We start from the raw sequence: 22,317 nt of genomic DNA, 5'->3' as shown, positions 1-22,317 counted from the left end.
TCAGCTGCTGTGCAAGCCTGGGCAAGCAGTCTGCCCATCTGCTTCCTCAGCTTCACTTGACTCATTTGCAAACTGGGAGACCCTGAGAGCAAGCACTCTCTTTGGGTGAGATACATAGTAATTGCTCCATCTCAACTATTTTGGAATCTTGGACAATGGGAACAGCTGGGAAAGACTTGAGCAGTCGAGGTGGGGAGGATTCAGTAGTCTAGATTTCCCTCGTTCAGCCTGTGGAGAAGGACTTTTTTAAATAGGGGAGCTGGGACTATATTTCAGCCTCCTTTTCTACTGCACCAAATCTCTAAGCCCTGGGGGACTCAGGGAGGGCCAGGGATGCCCATGTGGCCCACCCTTCCACCCATCATGCCCACCATCCCCCCTTCCTGTATTGTGCATTTAATTAACACAATTACCATTTACAAGGTGCTGTGAAATAGCTCTGTTCCTGGTGCCAGCCTGGAGGAAATGAATGAAGACATTTCTCAGCTTTATAGCTGGTTTGGGGGGGGCAAGTCCCTGGGCCTCCTCCCTGAGTCTGATTGGGGGTGCCACCCATCCTTCTGTCTGCCACATTGCATTTGGACACGTCTGACCTGGTTCAGTTGGGACACAGGCACCCTGCACTAATGAGGCAGAGCCTTGCCGGGAGAACCTTGCGGGTAAGCCCACCCCGCACTGCTGCCCGCCCCTGAATCACGTGCTGGACCCCAGCCTCTGGGAAAGGGTCAGAGTTCACCCTGCATCACAAGATTAGACCATCACCTCTTGTGAAGGTAAACACTCAGCTGGCGGATCCTGTCCCTCGGCCATGAAGTTCTGTAGCCCCTAGGATGGGTGATGCATTGTTCCTAAAACTAGAATTATCAGCTGCCTTGTCTGGGGCACAGCAGTTAAGGCACGTGCCCTGGACTGCCTAGGCGTGAGTCTTGGCGCTGCCGCCTCGTTGGGTGACTTAATTAATTCATCTGAGCCTGCTGAAAGCAGGTTGATAACAGGACCTGTCTCAGGATTGGGTAGGAGTTAAGGGTGGTTTGTACTGCCCTTAGCTTAGGGTAGGGACCCAGGAACCGTTCTTAGGCTAGCGTGGCAACCATTCTGGAAAAATCCCTCAGGAAGGTGCCACCTCTTTCAGGGAGGTAACCCAGCCAGTTTATCCTCCAGCGCTGGAATAATGACACTAGATGAAGAGGTTGGCTTGTTTTGGGGGCCACATTATCCAGGAAGTGGTGGGAAGAGTTGAGGGTGATTTGTCTCTATCATTACACACCAGTTTCTGATGCTTATTTCTTCCTGTTGCCAAGAGCATGTAGTTAAGTTTGTGAGTTCTCTCATAACTTTTTAGGCACTTGAACACTTTCAACAAGCCCCATTGGTCCAGTGTGTATTATGTTGCTTAACCCTGTGCCTCCGTTTGTGCATCTGTAAAACAGATCACATGGACACATTTAAAGATTAAATGACCTAATACAGGTAAAGCACAGAAGAGTGTTGCATATGTGGTAGTGAATACTGAAAAAAATTACTGTATCATTAGGTGAAAAGATTCGTGCATCTATGTGAGGAGGGCCAGATTATTACTTTTTGGAGCAGAAGTGTATTGAGAGAAGCCTTCCTGACTTTAACCATGTGGTTTTGAAGTCTGAGCAACCGGGAGGTATATGGTAGGGATGGGGAGGGCTTCCAGGCGGAGGGGGCCTCAGCAGCACGTGTCTGGAGGCAGGCTTTGTTCCTCCTGTGAGTAGAATGTGGTCAGGGCGGGGGAGAGGAACTGCCCTGGGTATCTTTGAGTGGGCGCACGTTGTGGACAGTGTGTGATGGGCAGTAAGGCAGCAAGGGAAGTTACTGTAAATGCAAACCCAGGGCAGTGAGGACGACAGGGAAGCAATTTTGTATGAAATCACACGATCAAGTAATGCAGTTGAAAGGAGGGTGTTTTTGTTGCCCGGGTGGCCCAGGACACTTAAGAGTTGTTTGATTTCCTTCCTTGCCTGAACCTTCCTCCAGTGCCCATGGGCCTAGTTCCTCGAGGTAGGAGATTTTTTCTGAATGTTGACGTCTGGCTTTGGGAAGGTGCTCTGCTCCCATGTGTGTCTGGTAGACGGGCGGACAGGTTGGCACTGCCGAGGCCCTGGGGGGAAGGCCTGAGGTAGTTAATCATTGGCCACTCTGGGCTGCAGGCTCCACCTGGGCCTGTCTAGGAGGGAGGCTCCTGACTGACAGTTAAGGGCTGTCTAAGGGAATCCTGGGCCCTAGAGTAGTGGGAAGTAATGGCCCTCAGTTTCAGCCTCTGTCCTGCTTGCTACCAGCTCCTGAGTAGAAGCCCTGGCTGCCCCTTCCTCCCCTCAGCTTCTGTGGACCGTTGGTGTCTTGCACCCGTGACCCAGCCTCCCACCCTGTGTTAGGCCACGCAGGTTATTTAGTCACTGGTTTGGCCTGGGGCAAGACACTGGGAATTAATTATTACTTTGAACCACACTCCAACGGTTTTCCTGGGATTTTGGCTGCTTGGCCTCACAGGATCTGGCCATAGTTCAGCCAGCCTGTTCTTCTGGGTCAGGGCTTGGCAGTGAAAGGGGCTGAGAAGCAGCTGATTGGGCTAGGTAGGTATTCCTCTTTTCCCCTGGGCTGGTGAGATTCCTTAACAGGTACTGAGAGAAAACAGACCAGGAAGTGTGAGCCTGCACACCTTGGGCCATGTGGGGTAAATGCCACACTGTGCTGAAGATAAGTGTACATTTAGAACCAGAACAGTGCTGTTTTAATTTGCATATAATCACCCAGGGATCTTTGGAAAATGTTGGTCTTGACTTTGTAGGTCTAGGGTCATGCCTGAGATTTTGTAGCTCTTACCATCTCCCAGATGATTTCCTGGTCCCTGGGCCCTATGGGGAATACAGCCCAGGTCTAACGGCCCCACGCCCAGGCTTGGGGATGGACAGATGCCCAGGCTTGGGGATGGACAGATGCCCAGGCTTGGGGATGGACAGGTGCGGAGGATGAAATTGGCACCCCAGGTGACGTTGCATATCCACCTGGGGGCGCTGCAGTACAATTCAGACAGAGCCCCACATCACCCCCTAGTGGATGTGGTTCCCCATCACCACTGCAGTCTGCAACCCTGTAGCCTTGATGCTTCTAGAAGATACCCGCGGAGGCTGGTGTGGGTCATGTGGTACTGTGCGGTGAGTCCCCAAGATGGGGCGTAGGGCTGGGAGTGCTCAGTGCTGATAAGCAGCCGTTGGCCAGGAAAGCTTTTTCCAAGACAGGGTCCAGAACAATAGGGTGTGGCGCCAAATAGCTCTGGAGCAGTTTGGGGGAAACTAAGGGATTTGATCTGGGGGGCCTTACCCTGTACCTGGGCTCCGTTTTTACCTTGGCCTCACCTCTTAGATGTGATTTTTGACCTTGGAGACTAACCCAGTCTGTGCATCAGTTTTCCTTTTCTGTAAGATGGGCCCACGATCACATTATTAGGAAGATTTTGAGGGAAAGGTACAGGCCAACATACATTACAGGCCAGGTCGAAGGTCACAGAGCCCTTGAACCCATCAATGAAGACCTGGCTGAGCTGCTGGTCTTAGCTGAATAGCCTGCTGCTGATGCAGTTACCAAGAGGGGCAGCAGTGGGGAGACAGAGGCCCAGAGATGGGGTGAGGCTGGAGCGGATGGGGAGCATGCCCCTTGTTAACTGCCCCAGTCCTTTGCCTGTGCTGCTCCATCATTTCCCTTCTTGGGAACTTGGGACTCTGAGCCCCAGCTGGTGAGGGAGGAGGGGAGTGAGCGACAGGCCAGCAGACCAATGGGCCCCTGAGGTTGGGGTGGGGCGGGGCTTGTGCTGCCATGGAGAGGAGAGAAGCTGTTCTGTGGGGGAGGAGGGGGCGGGTGGGAAGAGGACCTGGAGATTGAGGGGAAGGGAGAGAGCAAACAAAGGGGTCAGGAGGGAAAATAATGCACTGGCTTCCTGAGGCCCTGCGGAGGCTGGGCAGGGAGAGGGGGCCAGGGGCAGAGGGGACCAAGGCTGGCGGCAGGCAGGCCGGGGCAGGCGGGTCCTAAATGGCATTGTTTGAAGTGGCCGGCTAATTGCACAGAACAGCCTAAGCCTCAGACCACAGCCCAGCCCCCTTCTCTGTCTTGGGTGCTGGTATCTGAGCCTTCGGGCCGCCTGGCCACATGGAACCAAGTCCTGAGCCTCCGAGTTTGGTGAGGGGGGCAGGCTGTGGGGGGCAGCCTGGGTGGGGTCCTTGGGCAGGAATATCACCCGGAGAATATGTCAAGGGGCCTCTGTTGACCTGACGACACAGAGCCATTGGCGGGAGGTTTGGGGTGTGCTGCCCCCTTGTGCCCTTGTTTCCCTGCTACCCTACCCATTCTGGCCCTCCTGCAGGAAACAATGAAGGGAGACACCAGACAACTCAACAGAGAGGAGGACGCCAGCGGGAGGGAAGACTCCATCATCACTAATGGGGGCTGCAGCGACCAATCTTCTGACTCCAAGGATGCACCCTCACCCCCCATCCTGGAGGCTATCAGCACCCCGGAGATCAGAGGTGGCCGGGCCAGTGGGGAGGAGGGGTGGGACAGGGGTTGCAGACAGCAGCTGGGACATGAGTCTCCGAGCAGGCTCAGGGCAGGTTGTGGGGAGAGGGTCTGGTCTCTGACAGGCTCCGCCACACCTCCAGGGGAAGGGAAGTGGATATAGGGAGAGCCCAGCCCATTTCTCATCCCTGCCCACAGGCCCTTGCACCCCCCCCCCCTGCACCCAGCTCAGCTGGGACTCTGAGAAGGTAACCCCAAGGTGATGCGCCTGTTGTTTTGCAGCATGATGGGGGTGGTTGCAGCGTAGGCTGGGGTCTTTGGCCCTTTTGGAGTGGGACCCTTCTTCCCTTGCAGCTGGGATTGGGATTATGCGGGAAGAAGACACTCCAGTGGGGAGGGTCTGAGGCCTGCTTCCTTTCCCATCCTTCCCTTTCCCACCCCTCCCCTGCACAGTTCTGGATCACATCACCTGGGGTCCTCCCCACTGAGATTTTCTGACCCAGCTGGTTTGGAAAACCCTGTATTATTGTCCCATCCTGCTGTTGAAATCCCCCCTGCTGTCCAATAGAACTTTTTGCGAGGGCGAAAGTGTTCTGTTTTCTGCATTGTTCACTATAATAGCCACTAACCACATGTGAGCACTTGAAATGTGGCTGATATGCCAGGCACTGGATTGTTCATTAATTGTAGTTTGGTGGCCACAATTCTGGCAGGGATTTGATGCCTTGCCTCATGAGTACCTTCAGTATTGTTTGGGTCCTATTTATGTGCCTGGCTCTGTGCCCTGTTGCCTTACGAATACATTGACAGGACCACAGATCCTGAGGGACTGGGAATTAACCCCTGAGGATGCCAGTGTTTAGAGAGAGGAGATGACAGGGACAGCAAGCCAGCAAGGGAAGGCACTGCTCCCCAGCCCGGAGCCTCCCTTCCTCAAAACACACTTCGCTCTTTATTCCAGGCCGCAGATCAAGCTCACGTCTGTCCAAGAGGGAGGTCTCCAGTCTGCTCAGTTACACTCAGGTATGTGCTCCACTGTCCCTTGTTCAGGGTTCCAGGGGAATTCCCTTGACCTTTCATTAAATGGGGAACTTGAGGCCCCCCCTAAACTGGTACCCAATAAATACTTGTTGAATGATGAATCCCAACACTGCTAAGCACCAAGAGGGCTTCGAACAACCTCATGAGTGATGGCATTTTTTGTTGTTACTAAATTTACAAAGTTTTTTGTACTAAATTTTTACTTAGCATAATTTTGAAATTCTGTTTCTCATCGGATGATTAATTACATGGATAAATTTTTTTTCTTTTTAAGATTTTATTTATCTGAGAGGGAGAGAGACAGCACAAACAGGGCAAGTGGCAGGCAGAAGGAAAGGGAGAAGCAGTCTTCCCGACAAGCAGGGAGTCCAATGTGGGGCTCAAACCCAGGACCCTGGGATTATGACCTGAGCCCAAGGCAGACGCTTAACCGACTGAGCCACCCAAGGCCCCCACCCCCCCATTGATATATTTCTAATGTAGTAAACTGTCCTTTTTATTCCTGGAGTGAGCCCAGCTTGGTTGTGGTATGTTGTGAGTTAGCATCTATTCATGAATAAAATGGATGTATGATTTTATTGGAATATATTTGTGTCTAGTTTTGATATCAGGGTTATGTGGCCTGAAGGAAAAAAAATTTTTTTTTTGTTCCAAGATGGAAAGAACTTGCTTGGCTTGTTTTAGGGGATTTTAAACAATGATTGCAAGATCTTTGAATACTTGCTGCAAGGTTTCTTTCTTTTTTTTTTTTTTTAAAGATTTTATTTATTTATTCGATAGAGATAGAGACAGCCAGCAAGAGAGGGAACACAAGCAGGGGGACTGGGAGAGGAGGAAGCAGGCTCATAGCAGAAGAGCCTGATGTGGGGCTCGATCCCAGATCGCTGGGATCACGCCCTGAACCTAAGGCAGACGCTTAACCGCTGTGCCACCCAGGCGCCCCATGCTGCAAGGTTTCTACTTGATCCATTCCCCCCCCCAAGTTTAGTGTTCACAATTTTTTTTTTTTTTTATTCCTGACATCATTTCTACCTTGTGTTCTTACTAATCATAGTAGAGTTTTTTTCACTTGGGTTACTTTTTTCAAAGAACCAGTGTCAGGCACTGGGGCCAAAGTTATGGACAAATGAACATTCCCATTCACACAGCTTCTGTTGTGCTGGGAGCAAGCAGGGGCAGCCCGCTGTGTGGCTAGTTGGGACCGTGTGCACCGGACAGCTGTTTGAGGTCTGGTGGGCCGTGATTAACAATGGGAATGGAACCTCCTCCTGAGCATTTCCTCTGAGCCTGGGCTTGGGCGAGGCTTGCATCATTTGATTCCTCATTATCACCCTGTTGTCCTACAAGAGATGTTACTGTTAGCCTTTCAAAGAGAGGAATGGACTCACTCAAGGCCACAAGATTGGCAAGTGAAAAATCCAGTTGTTAACATGACAGCTGGGCCTGGGGCTGCTTACCAGCTCCAGTTTCTGTGCCCAGTTTTTTGGTTTTGCTCTGGGGCATGGGACATGTGCTAGGGATTCTTCATGACTTGACAACAGAATTGGTGCTATTTCTTCCTGGTCATGGTATCAAAAAGCAATTCCCTTGAACCTTTTATTTCTCCCAGACACTTAATGGTGCAAATTGACCAGCGCTCCCTGCTGGGCATAGCCGAATCAGTCTCCCTGTGGTGTGCATACAAGAGTCTTGACGACGCATACTGCATTCACACCCTATCTTGGGCTTCCTGATTTCACTGGGGTTTTATTTTCCCATCGTGTCCTGAATTTGTGGTCCCTGTGATAAGCCATCGTAAAGTATTTTTTGAGCAAAATGTGGTAGTTGAAAATATTTTCAGGTCAGTTGGGCCAATATGATTAACTCTTCTTTTTTTTTTAGTTTTTTATTTATTATTATTCTTATTTTTAATGATTTTTTATTATATTATGTTAGTCACCATACAGTACATCCCCGGTTTCCGATGTAAGGCTTGATGATTCATTAGTAACTCTTCATTCTTAAACCATTTTGGTTGTGTGACCTTTTAATGACCTTTACCTTTTCCTAATGCTTCATTTATAAAGGATCTGACAGGTGACGGAGATGGCGAGGGGGAAGACTGGGATAGCTCTGATACCCCAGTGATGCCCAAACTCTTCCGTGAAACCAGGACTCGGTCTGAAAGCCCAGCTGTAAGTCCCCCACCCCTCAGCCTGGGCCCTTCCAACCACACATAGGCCTGCATGAAAAACCTGTCTTGGATCTTCCTTTCTCCTTGGAACTTTGGACAGTGAGGTGAATAAAAGTTTCGAAATTGAAAAATGACAGCAAGGTTCATGAACAGTTCATGAACAGTCACTGTGAAGGCTTTCTTTCACGTGGCAGGTTTTCAGTTCTGTGGGCACTCCTGGCTTTAAGTGCCCAAGAGTGGTAGTTTGTAGGTGGATGGCTCAAATGCCAATTACTTTGGGAGTCACTTCTGTAAGCGGATTCCGTGACTTAACAGTGTGTGAGGTCTAGAAACAGGAAGGCAGTCTTTGCTAGTGGTCACCCAGCCCGTTAGGGAGCAGGCAGACACTTGGTGATGATTGCAGGTCTAATTTATAATCTCACCCAGCATATGATGAGAGAAGATTCCAGTAATTTACCCAAGGTTAAATAGTAATTCTTTTTAACATCTTTTCAATTTTTTTTTAAGATTGATTTATTTTACAGAGCGAGCTAGCAAACAGGGAGAGGGGCAGAGGGAGGGAGAATCCTGAAGCAGACTCCCTGTTGAGTGCAAAGCCCGATGTGGGGCTTGATCCCAGAACCCTGAGATCATGACCTGAGCCGAAAAATCGAGTCGGCCGCTCAACCGACTGAGCCACCCGGGGCCCCAGAAACAGTCATTCTTGTGAGCAGGATTTGAACACAAATGTGCAACAGCCAAGCTTGTGTCATTTTGAGAAAAGAGGAGCCTAAGGGCTTCTCATCCATCTTGATGACCCAGTACCTTCCTGAAGAAGGCCACAATTATTCCAGCGCTTTTGGGGGGAAAATGTTCAGTTTGGATTTTACTTTTCCATTCAGTCTGCAGGTGCCAGCTCCCTTGGCCAGGCAGCGTGGGATCTGCTGTGGACTGTTGGCAGCCCTGCTGATACCCTACCCCCTTCTCCCACTACTAACTGGGGAGTTTCTGGGGCGGAGATGTGGCCAGTCTCCCAAGTGCTTCCCTAACCTGACCACCTCGTTCACTTTTGTTCATGTGAGGTGACCTGTCAAGTCCAGTCCTCTTGGCTGCCTGTCCGGAACTCCACACCTGTAGTCACCAAAGGCTTCGTGCTTATCCCCTCTTGCTTCCAGGTCCGAACCCGAAATAACACCAGTGCTTCCAGCCGGGAGAGGCACAGGCCCTCCCCACGACCCACCAGAGGCCGACAGGGCCGCAGTCACGTGGATGAGTCCCCCGTGGAGTTCTCAGCTACCAGGGTTGGTTCCCCAGATACCCCCAGTCTCTCTCAGTGCAAGATCTGCCCCTCTCACTGTGCCATCCAAAGTGGCTGGCGCATAACCTCCATCCGTTCTTCACTCTTACCACCTTTTCAGGGCCTGGCCTTTCCTTTCTCTCCTGGGTGCCGGGTAAGCTTCTCTTAAACCCGAGGACTTCTCTCCTGGCCTGATTCTAGGTGGAACTGGGGTGGGAATGTGTGAATTCCCTGCTGACTGGGTTCTTGCTCCTCCTCGGAATGAGCTGGAAACTTCCGACGCTGGAACTGTTTTGTCTCCCTGGTGTCTTCTTTGACTGTGTTGAGGCAACCCCAGTGGTTACTGTAATTCTCCACTCCTGTTGCAAGGCTGGGCACACAGTAAGCATTTAAGGAAACCAGCAGCCCTCTCTGAGCTTGGCTCTCAGAGCCTCTCGGATCCTTCATCATTATTCCGCCTGTGTCCTTGATTCTGTCTCTGTTCTGTTGGAAGTTGCTTTTTCCCACCACTTGTGGGATACTGGTTCCTGGAAAACCGTCCTTGGTGATCTCTGTTCTCTTCAACTTAACGTCTTCACTGTTTCTGCTTGCTTGGGAAGCAACTGGGGGTCCACTGGTCTCTGGTCACCCACCTGGTTTGCTGTGGCCCAAGTTCTGCGTCCTTCTGTCCACAGTCCCTGAGGCGGCGGACAGTATCCTTGGCAGGCACGCCGTGGCCGTCCCCAGCCAGCCCCTACCTCACCATTGACCTCACGGAAGACGATGTGGTGCCCCAGAGCAGCAGTACCCCCTACACCCGCCTGGCCCAGGACAGCCAGCAGGACGGCTTCGAGTCCCCACAGGTGGACGCAGAGGGTAGAGATGCCGACAGCGCCGAGTATCAGGTACCACAAGGACAGGTTAAATAATAGGGAAGAACAAACACATACCCAGCAGGGGAGGCTAGTCCTACCTTTTTGGGGGCACTACTATTATAATAATTGAATTTTGTTAGCGTATAGATTATCCATCTGCAACGTGTCCTACCTTTATCCTACTTCTGTGCCAGACGTCATTCAAACACCTGACTGATGAATTTCCGAACGTCTCGTATTTGTACCCCCAAATATGTGTACGTCATCTGTACAGGTAATAGGTGGTGTGACTCTGGTCACCATATTTTACAGACCATTGTAGTCTAGTTACTTCATCTGTTAGGAGCTGGAGTTGTCTCACTCTCCCGTCTGTGATCTGCTGTGTCACATAATCCAGCTTGTGTGTTCATGATTGGCCAGTCCCCCTGGCTTCTCTCCAGCACTGCTGCGTATGTCTGTATGTACATCTGTCCTGTAGAAATCCTTCTGTCTGCTTCAGGCTGTAGGACTCTGAATAACTTGTTTTTTCATGGGCATTTCATATTTTGTGGTAAGCATTTTGTGTGCAAATGTCCAGAGTTTTTTTGCATTTTAATGGCTTTGGAATAGCCATTGGAAGCATTTGGCCTGTGGTGGGAAAATGCAGGTGATGATCATTGTTGCTCTGATCTTATTTCCTGTGAGTTTTCAGTTGACGTCTTTCATTCCCAGATACTGGGTGAAGTGTTACAAATGTAATAAATCCCGTGTTCCTATTAAAAAACCAAACTGACCCCTTACATTCAAGGGGTTCTCACTCATCGTTCTTATTTTTTTAAGGGAATGCCCCAGGTTGGAGCCTGGGGCACTGGCCATTGGGGTTCGTGGGGTGGGCAGGATTTTTCCTCGGCCCAGGCAATCTGTCTCATTGGGATTCCTTCATGTGGTTTTTCCTTCAGGATGGGAAGGAGTTCGGGATAGGGGATCTCGTGTGGGGAAAGATCAAGGGCTTCTCCTGGTGGCCTGCCATGGTGGTGTCATGGAAGGCCACCTCCAAGCGCCAGGCCATGTCCGGCATGCGGTGGGTGCAGTGGTTTGGTGACGGCAAGTTCTCTGAGGTGAGTCCAGGGCCAGTCAGGCTGTCATGGGCCACAGACCCATTTCCTATGTTTTCTTCACTTACTTTTTTATACTTGACTTTTTAAGATGAGTGGCCTGTGACTGCTTTCTCCAGATGGGTGAGGCTCTTTGTCTCCTTGTGTCTAAGGAGGACAAAAATTTCTTGTTAACTGGCTTAAACAGATGCATAGGGTCTGATGGGCCCAGATCTCAATCTCTCTACTATAGGAGACAAAGAGCTGGAAAAGTCCTCTGAAGCCACTTGTGGCCACTTGTGCTCTGTTGGTTTTTATTCTCAGGGCAGAGTCACCGGGATGGATTCCTGGGCACCTACCCTCAAAGCTCTCCTTGGAGAAGCCTGGAAGAGACAGGAAGGGTGGTCTCTGCTTCTGAGAGCAGTGGGGACGGCCGTGGGAGGAGAGGTGTGCCTAGGCCCACCTGGTGACAGTTATGAAAAAGTTCAACGCGGAGTACTGATTTCAGGGTTTGTTGATTATTAGCATTAACTGTGTGTGTGTGTAAGATTGATTTATTTGAGAGCGAGGGTAGGGGGGAAACAGAGTGAGCCTCAAGCAGATTCTGTGCTGAGCATCGAGCAGGGCACAGGGCTTGATCTCATGACCTTGAGATCATGACCTGAGCTGAAACCAAGAGTCAGACTTTACCGACTCCGCCACCCAGGTGTCCCAACCTTTGCGGGCGGGGTTTTTTTTTGGGGGGGGTGTTAACCATTTTAAGTTTCTTCTTGGTGAGAGTCTGCGGGTTAAGAGCTCTGTTGGGCATGAACCCAGCAGGTTTGATTTGTACACACCATCAAAGGCACATTCTGAGATGTCGGGTTGTGCTGAGAGCAGTGCTGCAGGCAATCCCTCGCCTGTGATGGTCTCTCTTTGAAATGTTAGTCCAACTTTAAACACATCCCGAGGTATATGAGGAACGACAGCAAGCTAGGTTGGGATGGAGGCAGATGTGAGAATGGAGGACCATTCAGTATGTCTGTGGGATTCGGCCTCAAATTGAGGTTTGTTTTTTCCCATGATTAGGGATTTGCTATAAACACACTGAAATTCCTAGAGGGCAAGATAAATAGGACCTGGAATCTTTCCTGGTAGGTAGAATGCGTATAGATACTCTTCAGCCAGCAGAGGGAGCAGGATGACAAATGTCCTGGGCCTTTGCTCTCCCTGAAGCATCTTACTGCAGGGATGTGGGCTGTAGTTCTGTGAAATGAGGAAACATGGATTGTTTGTAATTGCTTTGGCCCAGTGAGACCTATAATGAGCTTTGCAAGGCTGGGTCTGGTGCTAATAAGATGAAGTATGGGGATGTTAATGTAATAGGGTGGGATGGCAACACAGGTCCTGGTGCTTGGGCTACACACTGCACTAGAGCAGTTTAGCGCTGGGAGCAGCACCTGCATTTCTGTGTACAACCATGCTGATCCCCAGTTACTTATAAATGGTGGCAGTAGCCCCTCCTGGGAGGTCAAGACGAGAGGTGCAAAACAGGTTGGCATGAGAATGAAGGAGAGGGGGAAGGAGACGTCACATGGCTTTCAGGGCTAATCAGCATCCCCCAACACCAGTTTAATCTTACCCACCAGCAGCCTGATTTATTTCCAGACGGCCAGGGGACATGGAGCATGAGACTGGTAGACTAGAGGTATTTAGCCCCAACGGAAGGCACATAGCAACAAATCACAGTAGCTAAAAATTGCTTACTCTGTGCCAAACACTATTCTCTAAATCCATACATTAAATTAAATTCTGTTAGTAAAAGGCTGCATCACAGCTCTTTGTCGTGCGCTGATGGAGGGAGGAACATGTGTTCAAGGACCATGTGGGTCTGTTGCACTTAGAATATACACAAATACAGGGTGCATCTGATTGTATCTGTTTGGAGTATCCTACCTTCTCCCATTCGGAGTGTTGTGTTCGCCATGCTTCTGGCTACAGGGCATGTCAGAGCCTGTGCTCCATTTGTTTTCTACTTTTCCCTTTTTAGTCTATAACTTGATCCCCAGGAATAAGCCTGGGAGAGACACAGCACACTCCAGACACACAGGTTGTAAATCGATGTTGATGATGGCTTTCTCTTCTAGGTCTCTGCAGATAAGCTGGTGGCCCTGGGGCTGTTCAGCCAGCACTTTAACCTGGCGACCTTCAATAAGCTGGTCTCTTACAGGAAGGCCATGTACCATGCATTGGAGGTAACGTGGTAGTGGGTGGTGAGGGCCTGGCCCCAAGAACAGAGGTAAAGCAAGAGACTTCTAGAAAGCCAGCTCAGGCCGCAGTGTGCCCAGTGATAGCATGGAGGGGACTGAGCCACCAGGGAGGAAGTGTGTGCAAACATGACAGCCCATTGACTAGGAAGGAAAGGAAGGGGTCCCATGAGTTCCCAGCACTACGCCAGCTTCCCTGCCCACGGACAGAGGGAGGAGGAGCCCTTGGGGGCAGAAGACAATATTCTTATCTGTGAATAAGCTTTTTCAGAGCCTCAAAGCGTCTTCCCTTTGAGCGTGTGGTTTGAGGTCAAGACTGGAGAGCAGCTGAGGCCAGCTGCCCCCTCTCCTTGTCTGTGAGGGATCCATCAGGCTTTGACACTCCCTCTACCTTGATTTAGAAACGAAATGGGCCATGGCTTTGGTCAGCATTCATGAGCCAGTCTTTGTGCTTAACTAGACATGTGAAACTTCCTGGTACCTCTGTCATAGGACTTAATACTTGTCACCTCCCCAACTTCATTAGGGAAATAAGAAATCTCAAGCTTCTCAGACGCAGTGAGACATGCTGACCGATGCTTCTCCTATATCCAAAAGTGACAGCTAATGCTGATCCTTTGTCCTTTGAAAGGGAGCTGAGCCGTCACATCCCTACAGGGGAGAGATCATATTTGGTATCTGCATGGAGAGAAATAATTCCCCCTCCATGACCTCCTGCCTGTCTCCCTACACAGGCCCCTCCTCCCTGTCACATACCACAGCTTAGGACAGCTGCTGGGCTATGAAAGGGACCAGTGTGAAGAGGAATGCAGGCCCCAGCTGGGGGAGACCCTGGGTGTGGCCTGGCTAGCACCCACCCCTCCCATTCATCATAGCCTCTTTATCTCCACAGAAAGCCAGGGTGCGGGCTGGCAAAACCTTCCCCAGCAATCCTGGAGACTCCTTGGAGGACCAGCTGAAACCCATGTTAGAGTGGGCCCACGGGGGCTTTAAGCCCACTGGGATCGAGGGCCTCAAACCGAACAACAAGCAACCAGGTGGGACTGGGACCTGGGCAGCACCCACCATCCACTGCCGATGGGGACCCTCTTGGGGGATGCCGTCACCCCCTGCTGCCACCTACCCTACCCCAGCTTCCAGCAAGCTGTCAGCTCTGGAGCTCTGTCACCTGTGAACTCCAAGGGAAGCTGGAAAAACCAAACAGCGCAGCCTTTTCCAGCTGCCCTGGTTGCTTTTCCTACTGAAGGTCAAGTACATGTAATTGGGATTGAATCTGTTGCAAAAACTTGAGTAAACAGAAGGCCGAGATGGACTCTTCATTAATTAGTGCCCTTTTTTAAAGAAAAATATAATTAAGCTATGCTTACTGGAGAAAACCTAGAAAGTGTTAACCCTCCCCCCACCCCCCAACAAGCCCCCAAAGCCACCTCCATTCAGAAAGAGGCATCTCCCATCTTGAGGGTTTGACCAATGCCATATTTCCTCTAATGTAAGATAAGTCTGGTTTCCCATCGTCACTCTGGAAATCTTGGATGCCTGAAATCAAGGATTTGTCTTAACAATCCATACATTTAACATAGTCTTTTCTGTTTTGTTTTGTTTCCCTCCCCCCACAAATAAGTGGTTAATAAGTCGAAGGTGCGTCGTGCAGGCAGTGGGAACTTAGAATCAAGGAAATACGGTATTCCCTTCCCATATTTTGACTATGTACTATTTTCTCTGCACTTTCTTTCGATTTCTTGCATATACAGTGGTCACTGGGAAAGAATCCAATCTGTTAAAAAGTCAGCCTGAGCCCTCACCCACCCCTTCACTCCCAACCCTCACATCTGCCCTCCCGGTTAACTTGGGTGTGCACATCCTTCCAACTTTTTCTGTACACGAGTTGGAGTCCTACTTTCCCTTCATTTCTCAATGAGTGTATGCACTGTTAAATGTAATTTTGTCACTAAGCGTCCTTATGATTTCTAACGGCTGTATAATTCTCCATGTTCTTACAGATATTTAGAGATTGAGTACAAGTATAACAGGAATTTATAGAAATACATAAACAATGGCCACATAATAGAAATTTTTTCTAGTAGCAACATTGGAAAAGGACAAAAAAGGTGAAATTAGTATAAGTCATGTATTTTAACTTAATCCAGTATTTCCAGCATCTTAACATTTCTAACAGTGTGTATAAAAATGAATGACAATGTTACATTTTCTATTAGAGCAGTTTTAAAAATCTTATTATGTTGACGTGTCTTATGATCACTCACGTTTTGTGCTAAGTTTTCCCTGGAAATGTTAGATAATATATTTTTCTGGATGCCCCAAGTTCCAGATGAGCCCTTTGATTGGCTCCACTTGTAGTTCTGGAGTGTACGTCCAGATCACACAAGTCACATCTCAAGTGCTCAGTTGGTACATGTGGCTATTAGTTCACGTGCTGGGCGCCAGAGACCAAGCTTTGTCTAATTTTCCTTGCGCTGGGTCTATGAGGATGTATTCTCTTGCACCCAGCACTGTTTAAACCCCTGTAAGTACATAGCAAGGGATTCTGAATTCTGTCCTCATCCACGTTGCCCACAGAGGGGCTGTAGGACACCTAGCATAGACCCATGTCATGGCCCAGATGCAGGTGGGCACCCAGGCATGGTATGGTTCTGTCCCAGGCCCCAGTTCTCCCCGTACCCTGGCCCCGGCTGCCATCTCCTTACCTTTCACAGAGAACAAGACTAGAAGACGCACAGCTGACGACTCGGCTGCCTCAGACTACTGCCCCCCACCCAAGCGCCTAAAGACCAACTGCTACAACAACGGCAAAGACCGAGGAGAGGAGGACCAGAGTCGAGGTGATCATGGGGGTAGTGAGGAGGCTGGGGGAGCGCTCACCCACTGTCAGGCGTGGCCTGTCGGGGGTGGGCGGCAGGAAGGGCTATTCAGCAAAGGGAGCGTGGCCTCGCTGATTGAGGAACAGGCTCCTTGACTCTGGGTCACACCTTCTCTTTTGTCGACAGAACAAATGGCTTTGGATGTTAGCAACAACAAGAGTAACCTGGAAGGTAATGTGCTCTCCCCTTGTCAGTCTCCCCTTCACGTCCTGGGCAGTGCTCAAGGCTGACCTTAGCCTGCTTGCCTGCCCTGCTGGAGTCTAACCCAGAGCTTTGTGCCTTGGCCTCAGTTGGGGTGTGCTATCTTTGTTGCTACATTTAATGGAATGTGTTGCCTGGTTTTCACGAAGGCTGATTCTGCTCCTCTGAGTCAGCGAGAAGGTTGGGGTAAGTGGAGTTGGGCTCAGAGAACCCCAAACCTGAAACCAGTATCTGTGGCATCCTGAGCTTTCCCCAGACAGGAACTCAAATAGGCTTTGAGGTGCAAGGGAGACACACTTCACCACTGTCAGTCTTTCAAGCCAACTCTGGTGTGTTTGTCCTGGCTGGGAATTAGCCACTGGAATTGAAACTCTGCCCAGAATCTATCTAATGGAATTCAGAATGTGTGAGGACAAATGGACTCTCTCTTACTTCCTTAGACTGGTGTCCTTTAGTTAAATATTTACTGAGTGCTTATCTCAGTGCTGGGTAGGAAAACAACACAGCTCCTGACCCAGATCCCTGGGGAAAGCTCAGTTTTGGAGCAGCCCCTGTCGGGTCCTGGAAACCTTGACCCATAATCCTTCCATTCCTCCAGACACCGTCACCCATCTGTGCTGCCTGGCTGGGGATGCTTAGTCTCAGGCATTTTTTGGTTAAGATTTATTTACTTACTTTAGAGAGAGAGCCAGAGAGTGGTTGGGGCAGAGGGAGAAGGAATTTCAAGCAGACTGTGCTGAGAGTGGAGCCCAAGGCATGACTCTGTCTCATAACCCAGAGATCACTACCTGAGCTGAAACCAAGAGTCAGATCCTTCACCCGACTACACCACCCAGGCACCCGGGTCTGGGGCACCTTAATGGCCCTGCCCACATGATCAGTGCTTTCGATCAGTCCTGACCTCCTGGTGTGAGGGCAAGGCAGGATATCCTAATAGGAAGGTAGCCGTATTCTGCATCGCACCCCTCCATGGCTGTGTGTAGGTTTGGTGTAGGGAAGTCTTACATGATGACACAAGAAAATTGGCATCACCATGAGTTACCTAAGTTTGTCTTTACAGAGGCTCATACCAGGCCCTCCCAAGCTTGTCCCGTGCTGGAATGGCCTTTGCTTAGCGTCCTTCCCCAGGTCTTCCTACTGGGCCAGGCCTTTGCCTGTCCTTGGGACCTCCTGCTTGGGGCTCTCATTGTGGGCTCTCCCCATTTCTGGAATGGGGTTGGCAACTTGGAAGCATCGCTGAATGGAACAAAGCGTGAGGACTCCTTGTGATTTTGCTAGCTTGGAGTAACTATTCAGAAGCCGTTAGGGGCACCTGGGTGGCTCAGTCGTTAAGCGTCTGCCTTCGGCTCAGGGCGTGATCCCGGCGTTCTGGGCTCGAGCCCCACATCAGGCTCCTCTGCTGCGAGCCTGCTTCTTCCTCTCCCACTCCCCCTGCTTGTATTCCTTCTCTCTCTGGCTGTCTCTATCTCTGTCAAATAAATAAATAAAATCTTAAAAAAAAAAAAAAAAGCCGTTAGACTCCAGGCTTCACCCCTGGTTTTGTGGCCGTCATTGCTGCAAGCTTCATCCCTATCTTTCTTACAGATAGCTGTTTGTCCTGTGGTAGGAAAAACCCCATGTCCTTCCACCCTCTCTTTGAGGGTGGGCTCTGCCAGACGTGCCGGGTAAGTCCTAATCCTGCCCTTGGCCTTCCTGCCCCTTCCCACTACTCCCCTGTACTTCCCCCAGAAAAAAAACACCTGTGTGTCGGCAATAGGGAAGGTTCTAGTGAAGCTGTTGCCTCGTGGGCCAACTGCCGCAGCAGGGAGGCCGTCCTGCAGTGGCACGTGGCCCCAGTTGGTGGCCCTGGAAAGGTCGCCAAGCCACCCGTGACCTGTTCTGTGGCTGCAACCTGGGGCCTCAGCCAGCGAGCAAGCAGGGCCTGGTGGTCCCTGGTGCCTGATTTCATGGGCGTTTCTCTCTGGCTGCCAGGACCGCTTCCTCGAGCTGTTCTATATGTACGACGACGACGGCTATCAGTCCTACTGCACTGTGTGCTGCGAGGGCCGCGAGCTGCTGCTCTGCAGCAATACGAGCTGCTGCCGGTGAGCGCGGGCTGGGGCTGGGGCCGGGCCTGGAGCGCCAAGGGATGGTCCCAAGCCAGAATTCCATGCAGTGGAACTGGGGTGGAGGGATGGGTCCCTGAGGGGGGGAAGGCCCCTTAGAGATGGGCCGATTTTGGGGATGGGTGGGCAGGGTCCATGGGCCCCAAGGAAGAGGTCAGTGTAGCCCAAATCCTGACACCATGCCTTCCAGCCCATTGGATAGAGCAACAGGGGCCCCAAGAAGGTTCCAGGCGGCCCGTTGCCATCGCCAGTGGGACAGTGTGTGGAGGCAGGGGAACTGCGCGATGACGAAGGTGTTCTCCCTTGCTGGCGGGGCAGGTGCTTCTGTGTGGAGTGCCTGGAGGTGCTGGTGGGCACAGGCACCGCAGCAGATGCGAAGCTGCAGGAGCCCTGGAGCTGCTACATGTGCCTCCCGCAGCGCTGTCATGGCGTCCTGCGGCGCCGGAAGGACTGGAACGTGCGCCTGCAGGCCTTCTTCACCAGCGACACGGGGCTCGAATACGTAAGCCACAGGCTTCTTCCCCAGCACTGCCCACCCCCAGAGCTTCAGGGGTCTGGAGCACTCTGCAAGTCTGTTGGCAAGAGTAATGGAAAAGATCCATGGTACAAACGAGCATCTGAGAGATTCAGACCACGTCCTCTGTACAATTGTCAGGCTTCTCTGGTGTTCTTCCTCCCCTCCTTCGTGGCCTCTCAGTAGGTGTTATTTTCAAGGGCCTGCTGAAGACTCGGTTACAGAGCTAACCAAGCCTTAGTCTTAGTGGAACTGAAGAGGGAAGGGAGGCCCGTGACTTAAATCTTAAATCATAGTGGGAGTGGATTCTCCTGGGCTCCTGCCTGCAGTTCATGGAGGGAGGCTCCAGGTCATTCCTGGGTAGGGAATGTGTTTTTGTGTGTGTGTGCCTCTGTATCAAAGTCGCATCTGTGTTCACGTCTAAGGGCAGAATGGCCATTTTGTGCCAGAGCTCTCCAGGGGGTCCCAGCTAGGACATTGCAGAGCACAGGGTTTGTGACTCTCAGAGGGAGGTCAGCCCTCCCCTCCACCAGAGGCTGAGTCTTACCCCTGCACCGTGACTTCCATGACCTCCTTCTTTAACCTGGCAGGAAGCCCCCAAGTTATACCCTGCGATTCCCGCAGCCCGAAGGCGGCCCATTCGAGTCTTATCCCTGTTTGATGGAATTGCAACAGGTGAGTTTGGAGTTCACCTAGGGACGCCCACCTGCTCCAGGTGTCCTGTCATCAGTGCCAAGAAAGACCCCTGGGATGACCTGTTGGTCACTTGTCCTGAGAAAACCACTGGCTCCTTGTTTCTCTCCTCAAACCTCTCTGCCATTTCACCTACTCAGCCTTCTGTTGGGCCTTTTTAAAGACAGGTATATCTTAGCTGTGTTGCATTTTTTTATTATGTGCAGGTATCTTAGGAAATGATTTTCCCGTTCCATTAGGCTAGATTTGTTGGAGCAGAAATAGGCAGCTCCTAGTAACTCCAACCTTGGTTCCCTTCCATTTCTCAGGTTGCCCAGGTATAGAAAAAGCATAGCCAGCATGCACGCTGCCTCGGGGGATTTGCCTGATCTAACTATTTTATGCAAAATAGTATCAGCACATCGCATCATTTGTACTGAATGTGTGTACTTTGATGTCCGGATTCCTAAAACATTGACAGCTTTTCATTGCACCCCTAGGTCATTCCTCGTACTTTGTTTTCCCCACTCTGTTTGGGTCTTAAAGACCTGTTTGTGTTGGTGCAGAACATGCAGAGTAGGACTAAGCCCTGGCCACGCCACCAGGCTTTGAGGTTGTTTCTAAACATGCTTTTGGTGAAGGTTCCTGTCCGTGTGTCTGTGTTTGACTGTGTTGGGTGGTAGGTGCTGGGTCTTGGCTATGTGCCTGTCCGTTTTGGTAGATCCTGCCGGTGGGCTCTACCATTTAACCGTGTATTTTCTTCATGAAACTCCGCCATCCGGGCAGCCTGGTGAAGCCAGGGTGCGGTTTCTTTGCCATCTGCATGGGTTCCCTCGAGGATGACCATGTCCTTGCTGGGTCTGGTCTGAGCTCTGGAGATGGCTTAAAATCACTGGAGGGACGGGGTTCTGGGAAGACAACCCTGATGAACTTTATGTCCCCTGACCCCCTACAGGGTACTTGGTCCTCAAAGAATTGGGCATCAAAGTCGAGAAGTATGTCGCCTCCGAAGTGTGTGAAGAATCCATCGCTGTTGGAACTGTGAAGCACGAGGGCAACATCAAATACGTGAATGACGTCAGGAACATCACGAAGAGAAATGTGAGGGCTAGCCTGCACCCCTGCCGGGTTCTGCCCCACCCCCTCTGCCTCCTCTACGCCCTGAGCCCCAAACATCCTCATGCCCATGTGGTCCCCTTCGCTGTGCCCAGGGTGGTGGTAGAAAGCAAACTTGGGGTCACATCAAGCTGTAGTACCAAGACCCACAAGTTGGCAAATTATTCAGAATCATTTAGATCTTAGGGAATCTGTGGCATTGGGTTATTTTGGGTAACGGCGGGCGTTGGGAGACTTGAATGACCAAGTGAGATTCTAGAAGTGGGTTTTCTTTTCTTTTTTTCTTGAAAGTAGGCTTCACACCCAACATGGGGCTTGAAGCCACGACCCTGAGATTGAGAGTCAAATGCTCCACCAACTGAGCCAGCCAAGCGCCCTGGAAGTGGGTTTTCCTCATAAGGTTACCTGGAACCTAGGCTGTATTCCTCCATCCTCACCCCCAGTAAGAGTGACTCCTCTAGAAGTGACTGTTTTTCTCTCACAGATTGAAGAATGGGGCCCCTTTGACTTGGTGATTGGTGGAAGCCCATGCAATGATCTCTCAAATGTGAACCCTGCCAGGAAAGGGCTGTACGGTGAGCATCCCTTCTTCCTGGTGGCTCTGAGAGACCCTCTGTCACCTGAGTGCTGGTCTCAGAAGGAACTGTTTCTGGCCAGCTTTACCTGTTGGCTCTTTCCTTGTCCATTGTAAGTCCTGGCACCAGAGATACTGGTAAATACTGCACTGCTGATACCACTTTCCTTCCTCATTCCAGAGGAGTACAGGTAGTAGGACTGTAGGGTGTCCGCTCTAGTCAGGTGATCACTGGGAACCCATTGGTGTCAGGATGGAGGGCTGGGCTGATGGGTTTGAACCTGCCTCTACCATCTTCTTTTGTGGCTCAGAGGGTACAGGCCGGCTCTTCTTTGAGTTCTACCACCTACTGAATTACACACGCCCCAAGGAGGGGGATGATCGGCCCTTCTTCTGGATGTTTGAGAATGTGGTAGCCATGAAGGTTGGCGACAAGAGAGACATCTCTCGGTTCCTGGAGGTGAGGGCACCTAGGGTCCTGATGGTCAAGACGACAGTGGGAGGGAAGGCCCTGTTGGCATTGGGGGTTGGTAAAGTGTTTCTATTCTTGAGAGTGACTTCTGGGTTCTTAATGGAGGTGACGGCTAAATCCATTCTTTGTTAGCGTATGGAAAATACTTGATCGCTAACCTCACCCTGAACCCCCTGAAGTCAGATGATGAAATCCTCGTGTACTTTTGGGGAGCCTTGGGAGATTTGACTAAATTTTGTTTACTCTAGGAAGTTTTTTCTCATCCCTGTTCTGAGAACTGCTTTAGGGGCTGCAGTCGGTTCATCATGAGGCATTGTCATCAAGCATTATAGTAAATGCTTTTTACACATCTCATTCATTTTCTTCAAAACTTGACCGCCTATGTTCTGCTAGAGAGGTTATACAACTGGCTAGTTGCTTCACACTGTGTGAACCTGGCAGATGGGATGACAGAAGTCATGTTTTGTCAACATTGCATTCCTGCAGCCGGGACTCCCATCTTGGCAGATTTCAATTTTGAGCTGCTTTTCCTGCCTGTACATAGTGTATTCTGTAATTATCTGGCAGGTCAGAGGGTGTATCTTC

The 22,317-nt window shown here is 50.7% G+C and overlaps 1 protein-coding gene across 7 annotated transcripts in view; it reads left to right on the top strand.

Annotated features, from left to right (window-relative positions):
• DNMT3B (DNA methyltransferase 3 beta) overlaps positions 1 to 22,317 on the top strand; it is a 40,108-nt gene that overhangs the window by 10,742 nt on the left and 7,049 nt on the right. For 4 of the 7 annotated variants that reach the window (XM_026503281.4, XM_048222391.2, XM_044385767.3 and 1 more), the window contains exons 2-18: positions 4,385 to 4,547; positions 5,498 to 5,559; positions 7,644 to 7,751; positions 8,905 to 9,030; positions 9,701 to 9,910; positions 10,819 to 10,977; positions 13,080 to 13,187; positions 14,092 to 14,236; positions 15,914 to 16,039; positions 16,205 to 16,249; positions 17,864 to 17,943; positions 18,251 to 18,363; positions 18,703 to 18,886; positions 19,489 to 19,573; positions 20,526 to 20,671; positions 21,171 to 21,261; positions 21,572 to 21,720. In XM_026503281.4, the coding sequence (XP_026359066.2) occupies positions 4,391 to 4,547; positions 5,498 to 5,559; positions 7,644 to 7,751; positions 8,905 to 9,030; positions 9,701 to 9,910; positions 10,819 to 10,977; positions 13,080 to 13,187; positions 14,092 to 14,236; positions 15,914 to 16,039; positions 16,205 to 16,249; positions 17,864 to 17,943; positions 18,251 to 18,363; positions 18,703 to 18,886; positions 19,489 to 19,573; positions 20,526 to 20,671; positions 21,171 to 21,261; positions 21,572 to 21,720 (2,094 nt within the window). In that variant the 5' untranslated portion in view covers positions 4,385 to 4,390. The remainder of the gene's footprint in view (positions 1 to 4,384; positions 4,548 to 5,497; positions 5,560 to 7,643; positions 7,752 to 8,904; positions 9,031 to 9,700; positions 9,911 to 10,818; positions 10,978 to 13,079; positions 13,188 to 14,091; positions 14,237 to 15,913; positions 16,040 to 16,204; positions 16,250 to 17,863; positions 17,944 to 18,250; positions 18,364 to 18,702; positions 18,887 to 19,488; positions 19,574 to 20,525; positions 20,672 to 21,170; positions 21,262 to 21,571; positions 21,721 to 22,317) is intronic. The other 3 variants (XM_044385765.3, XM_048222392.2, XM_048222393.2) reach the window with 1 other exon arrangement.

The sequence above is a fragment of the Ursus arctos genome, unplaced genomic scaffold, assembly GCF_023065955.2.
Source record: "Ursus arctos isolate Adak ecotype North America unplaced genomic scaffold, UrsArc2.0 scaffold_16, whole genome shotgun sequence".
Taxonomy (NCBI): Eukaryota; Metazoa; Chordata; class Mammalia; order Carnivora; family Ursidae; genus Ursus; species Ursus arctos.
This window is presented reverse-complemented; position numbering and strand designations above follow the sequence as displayed.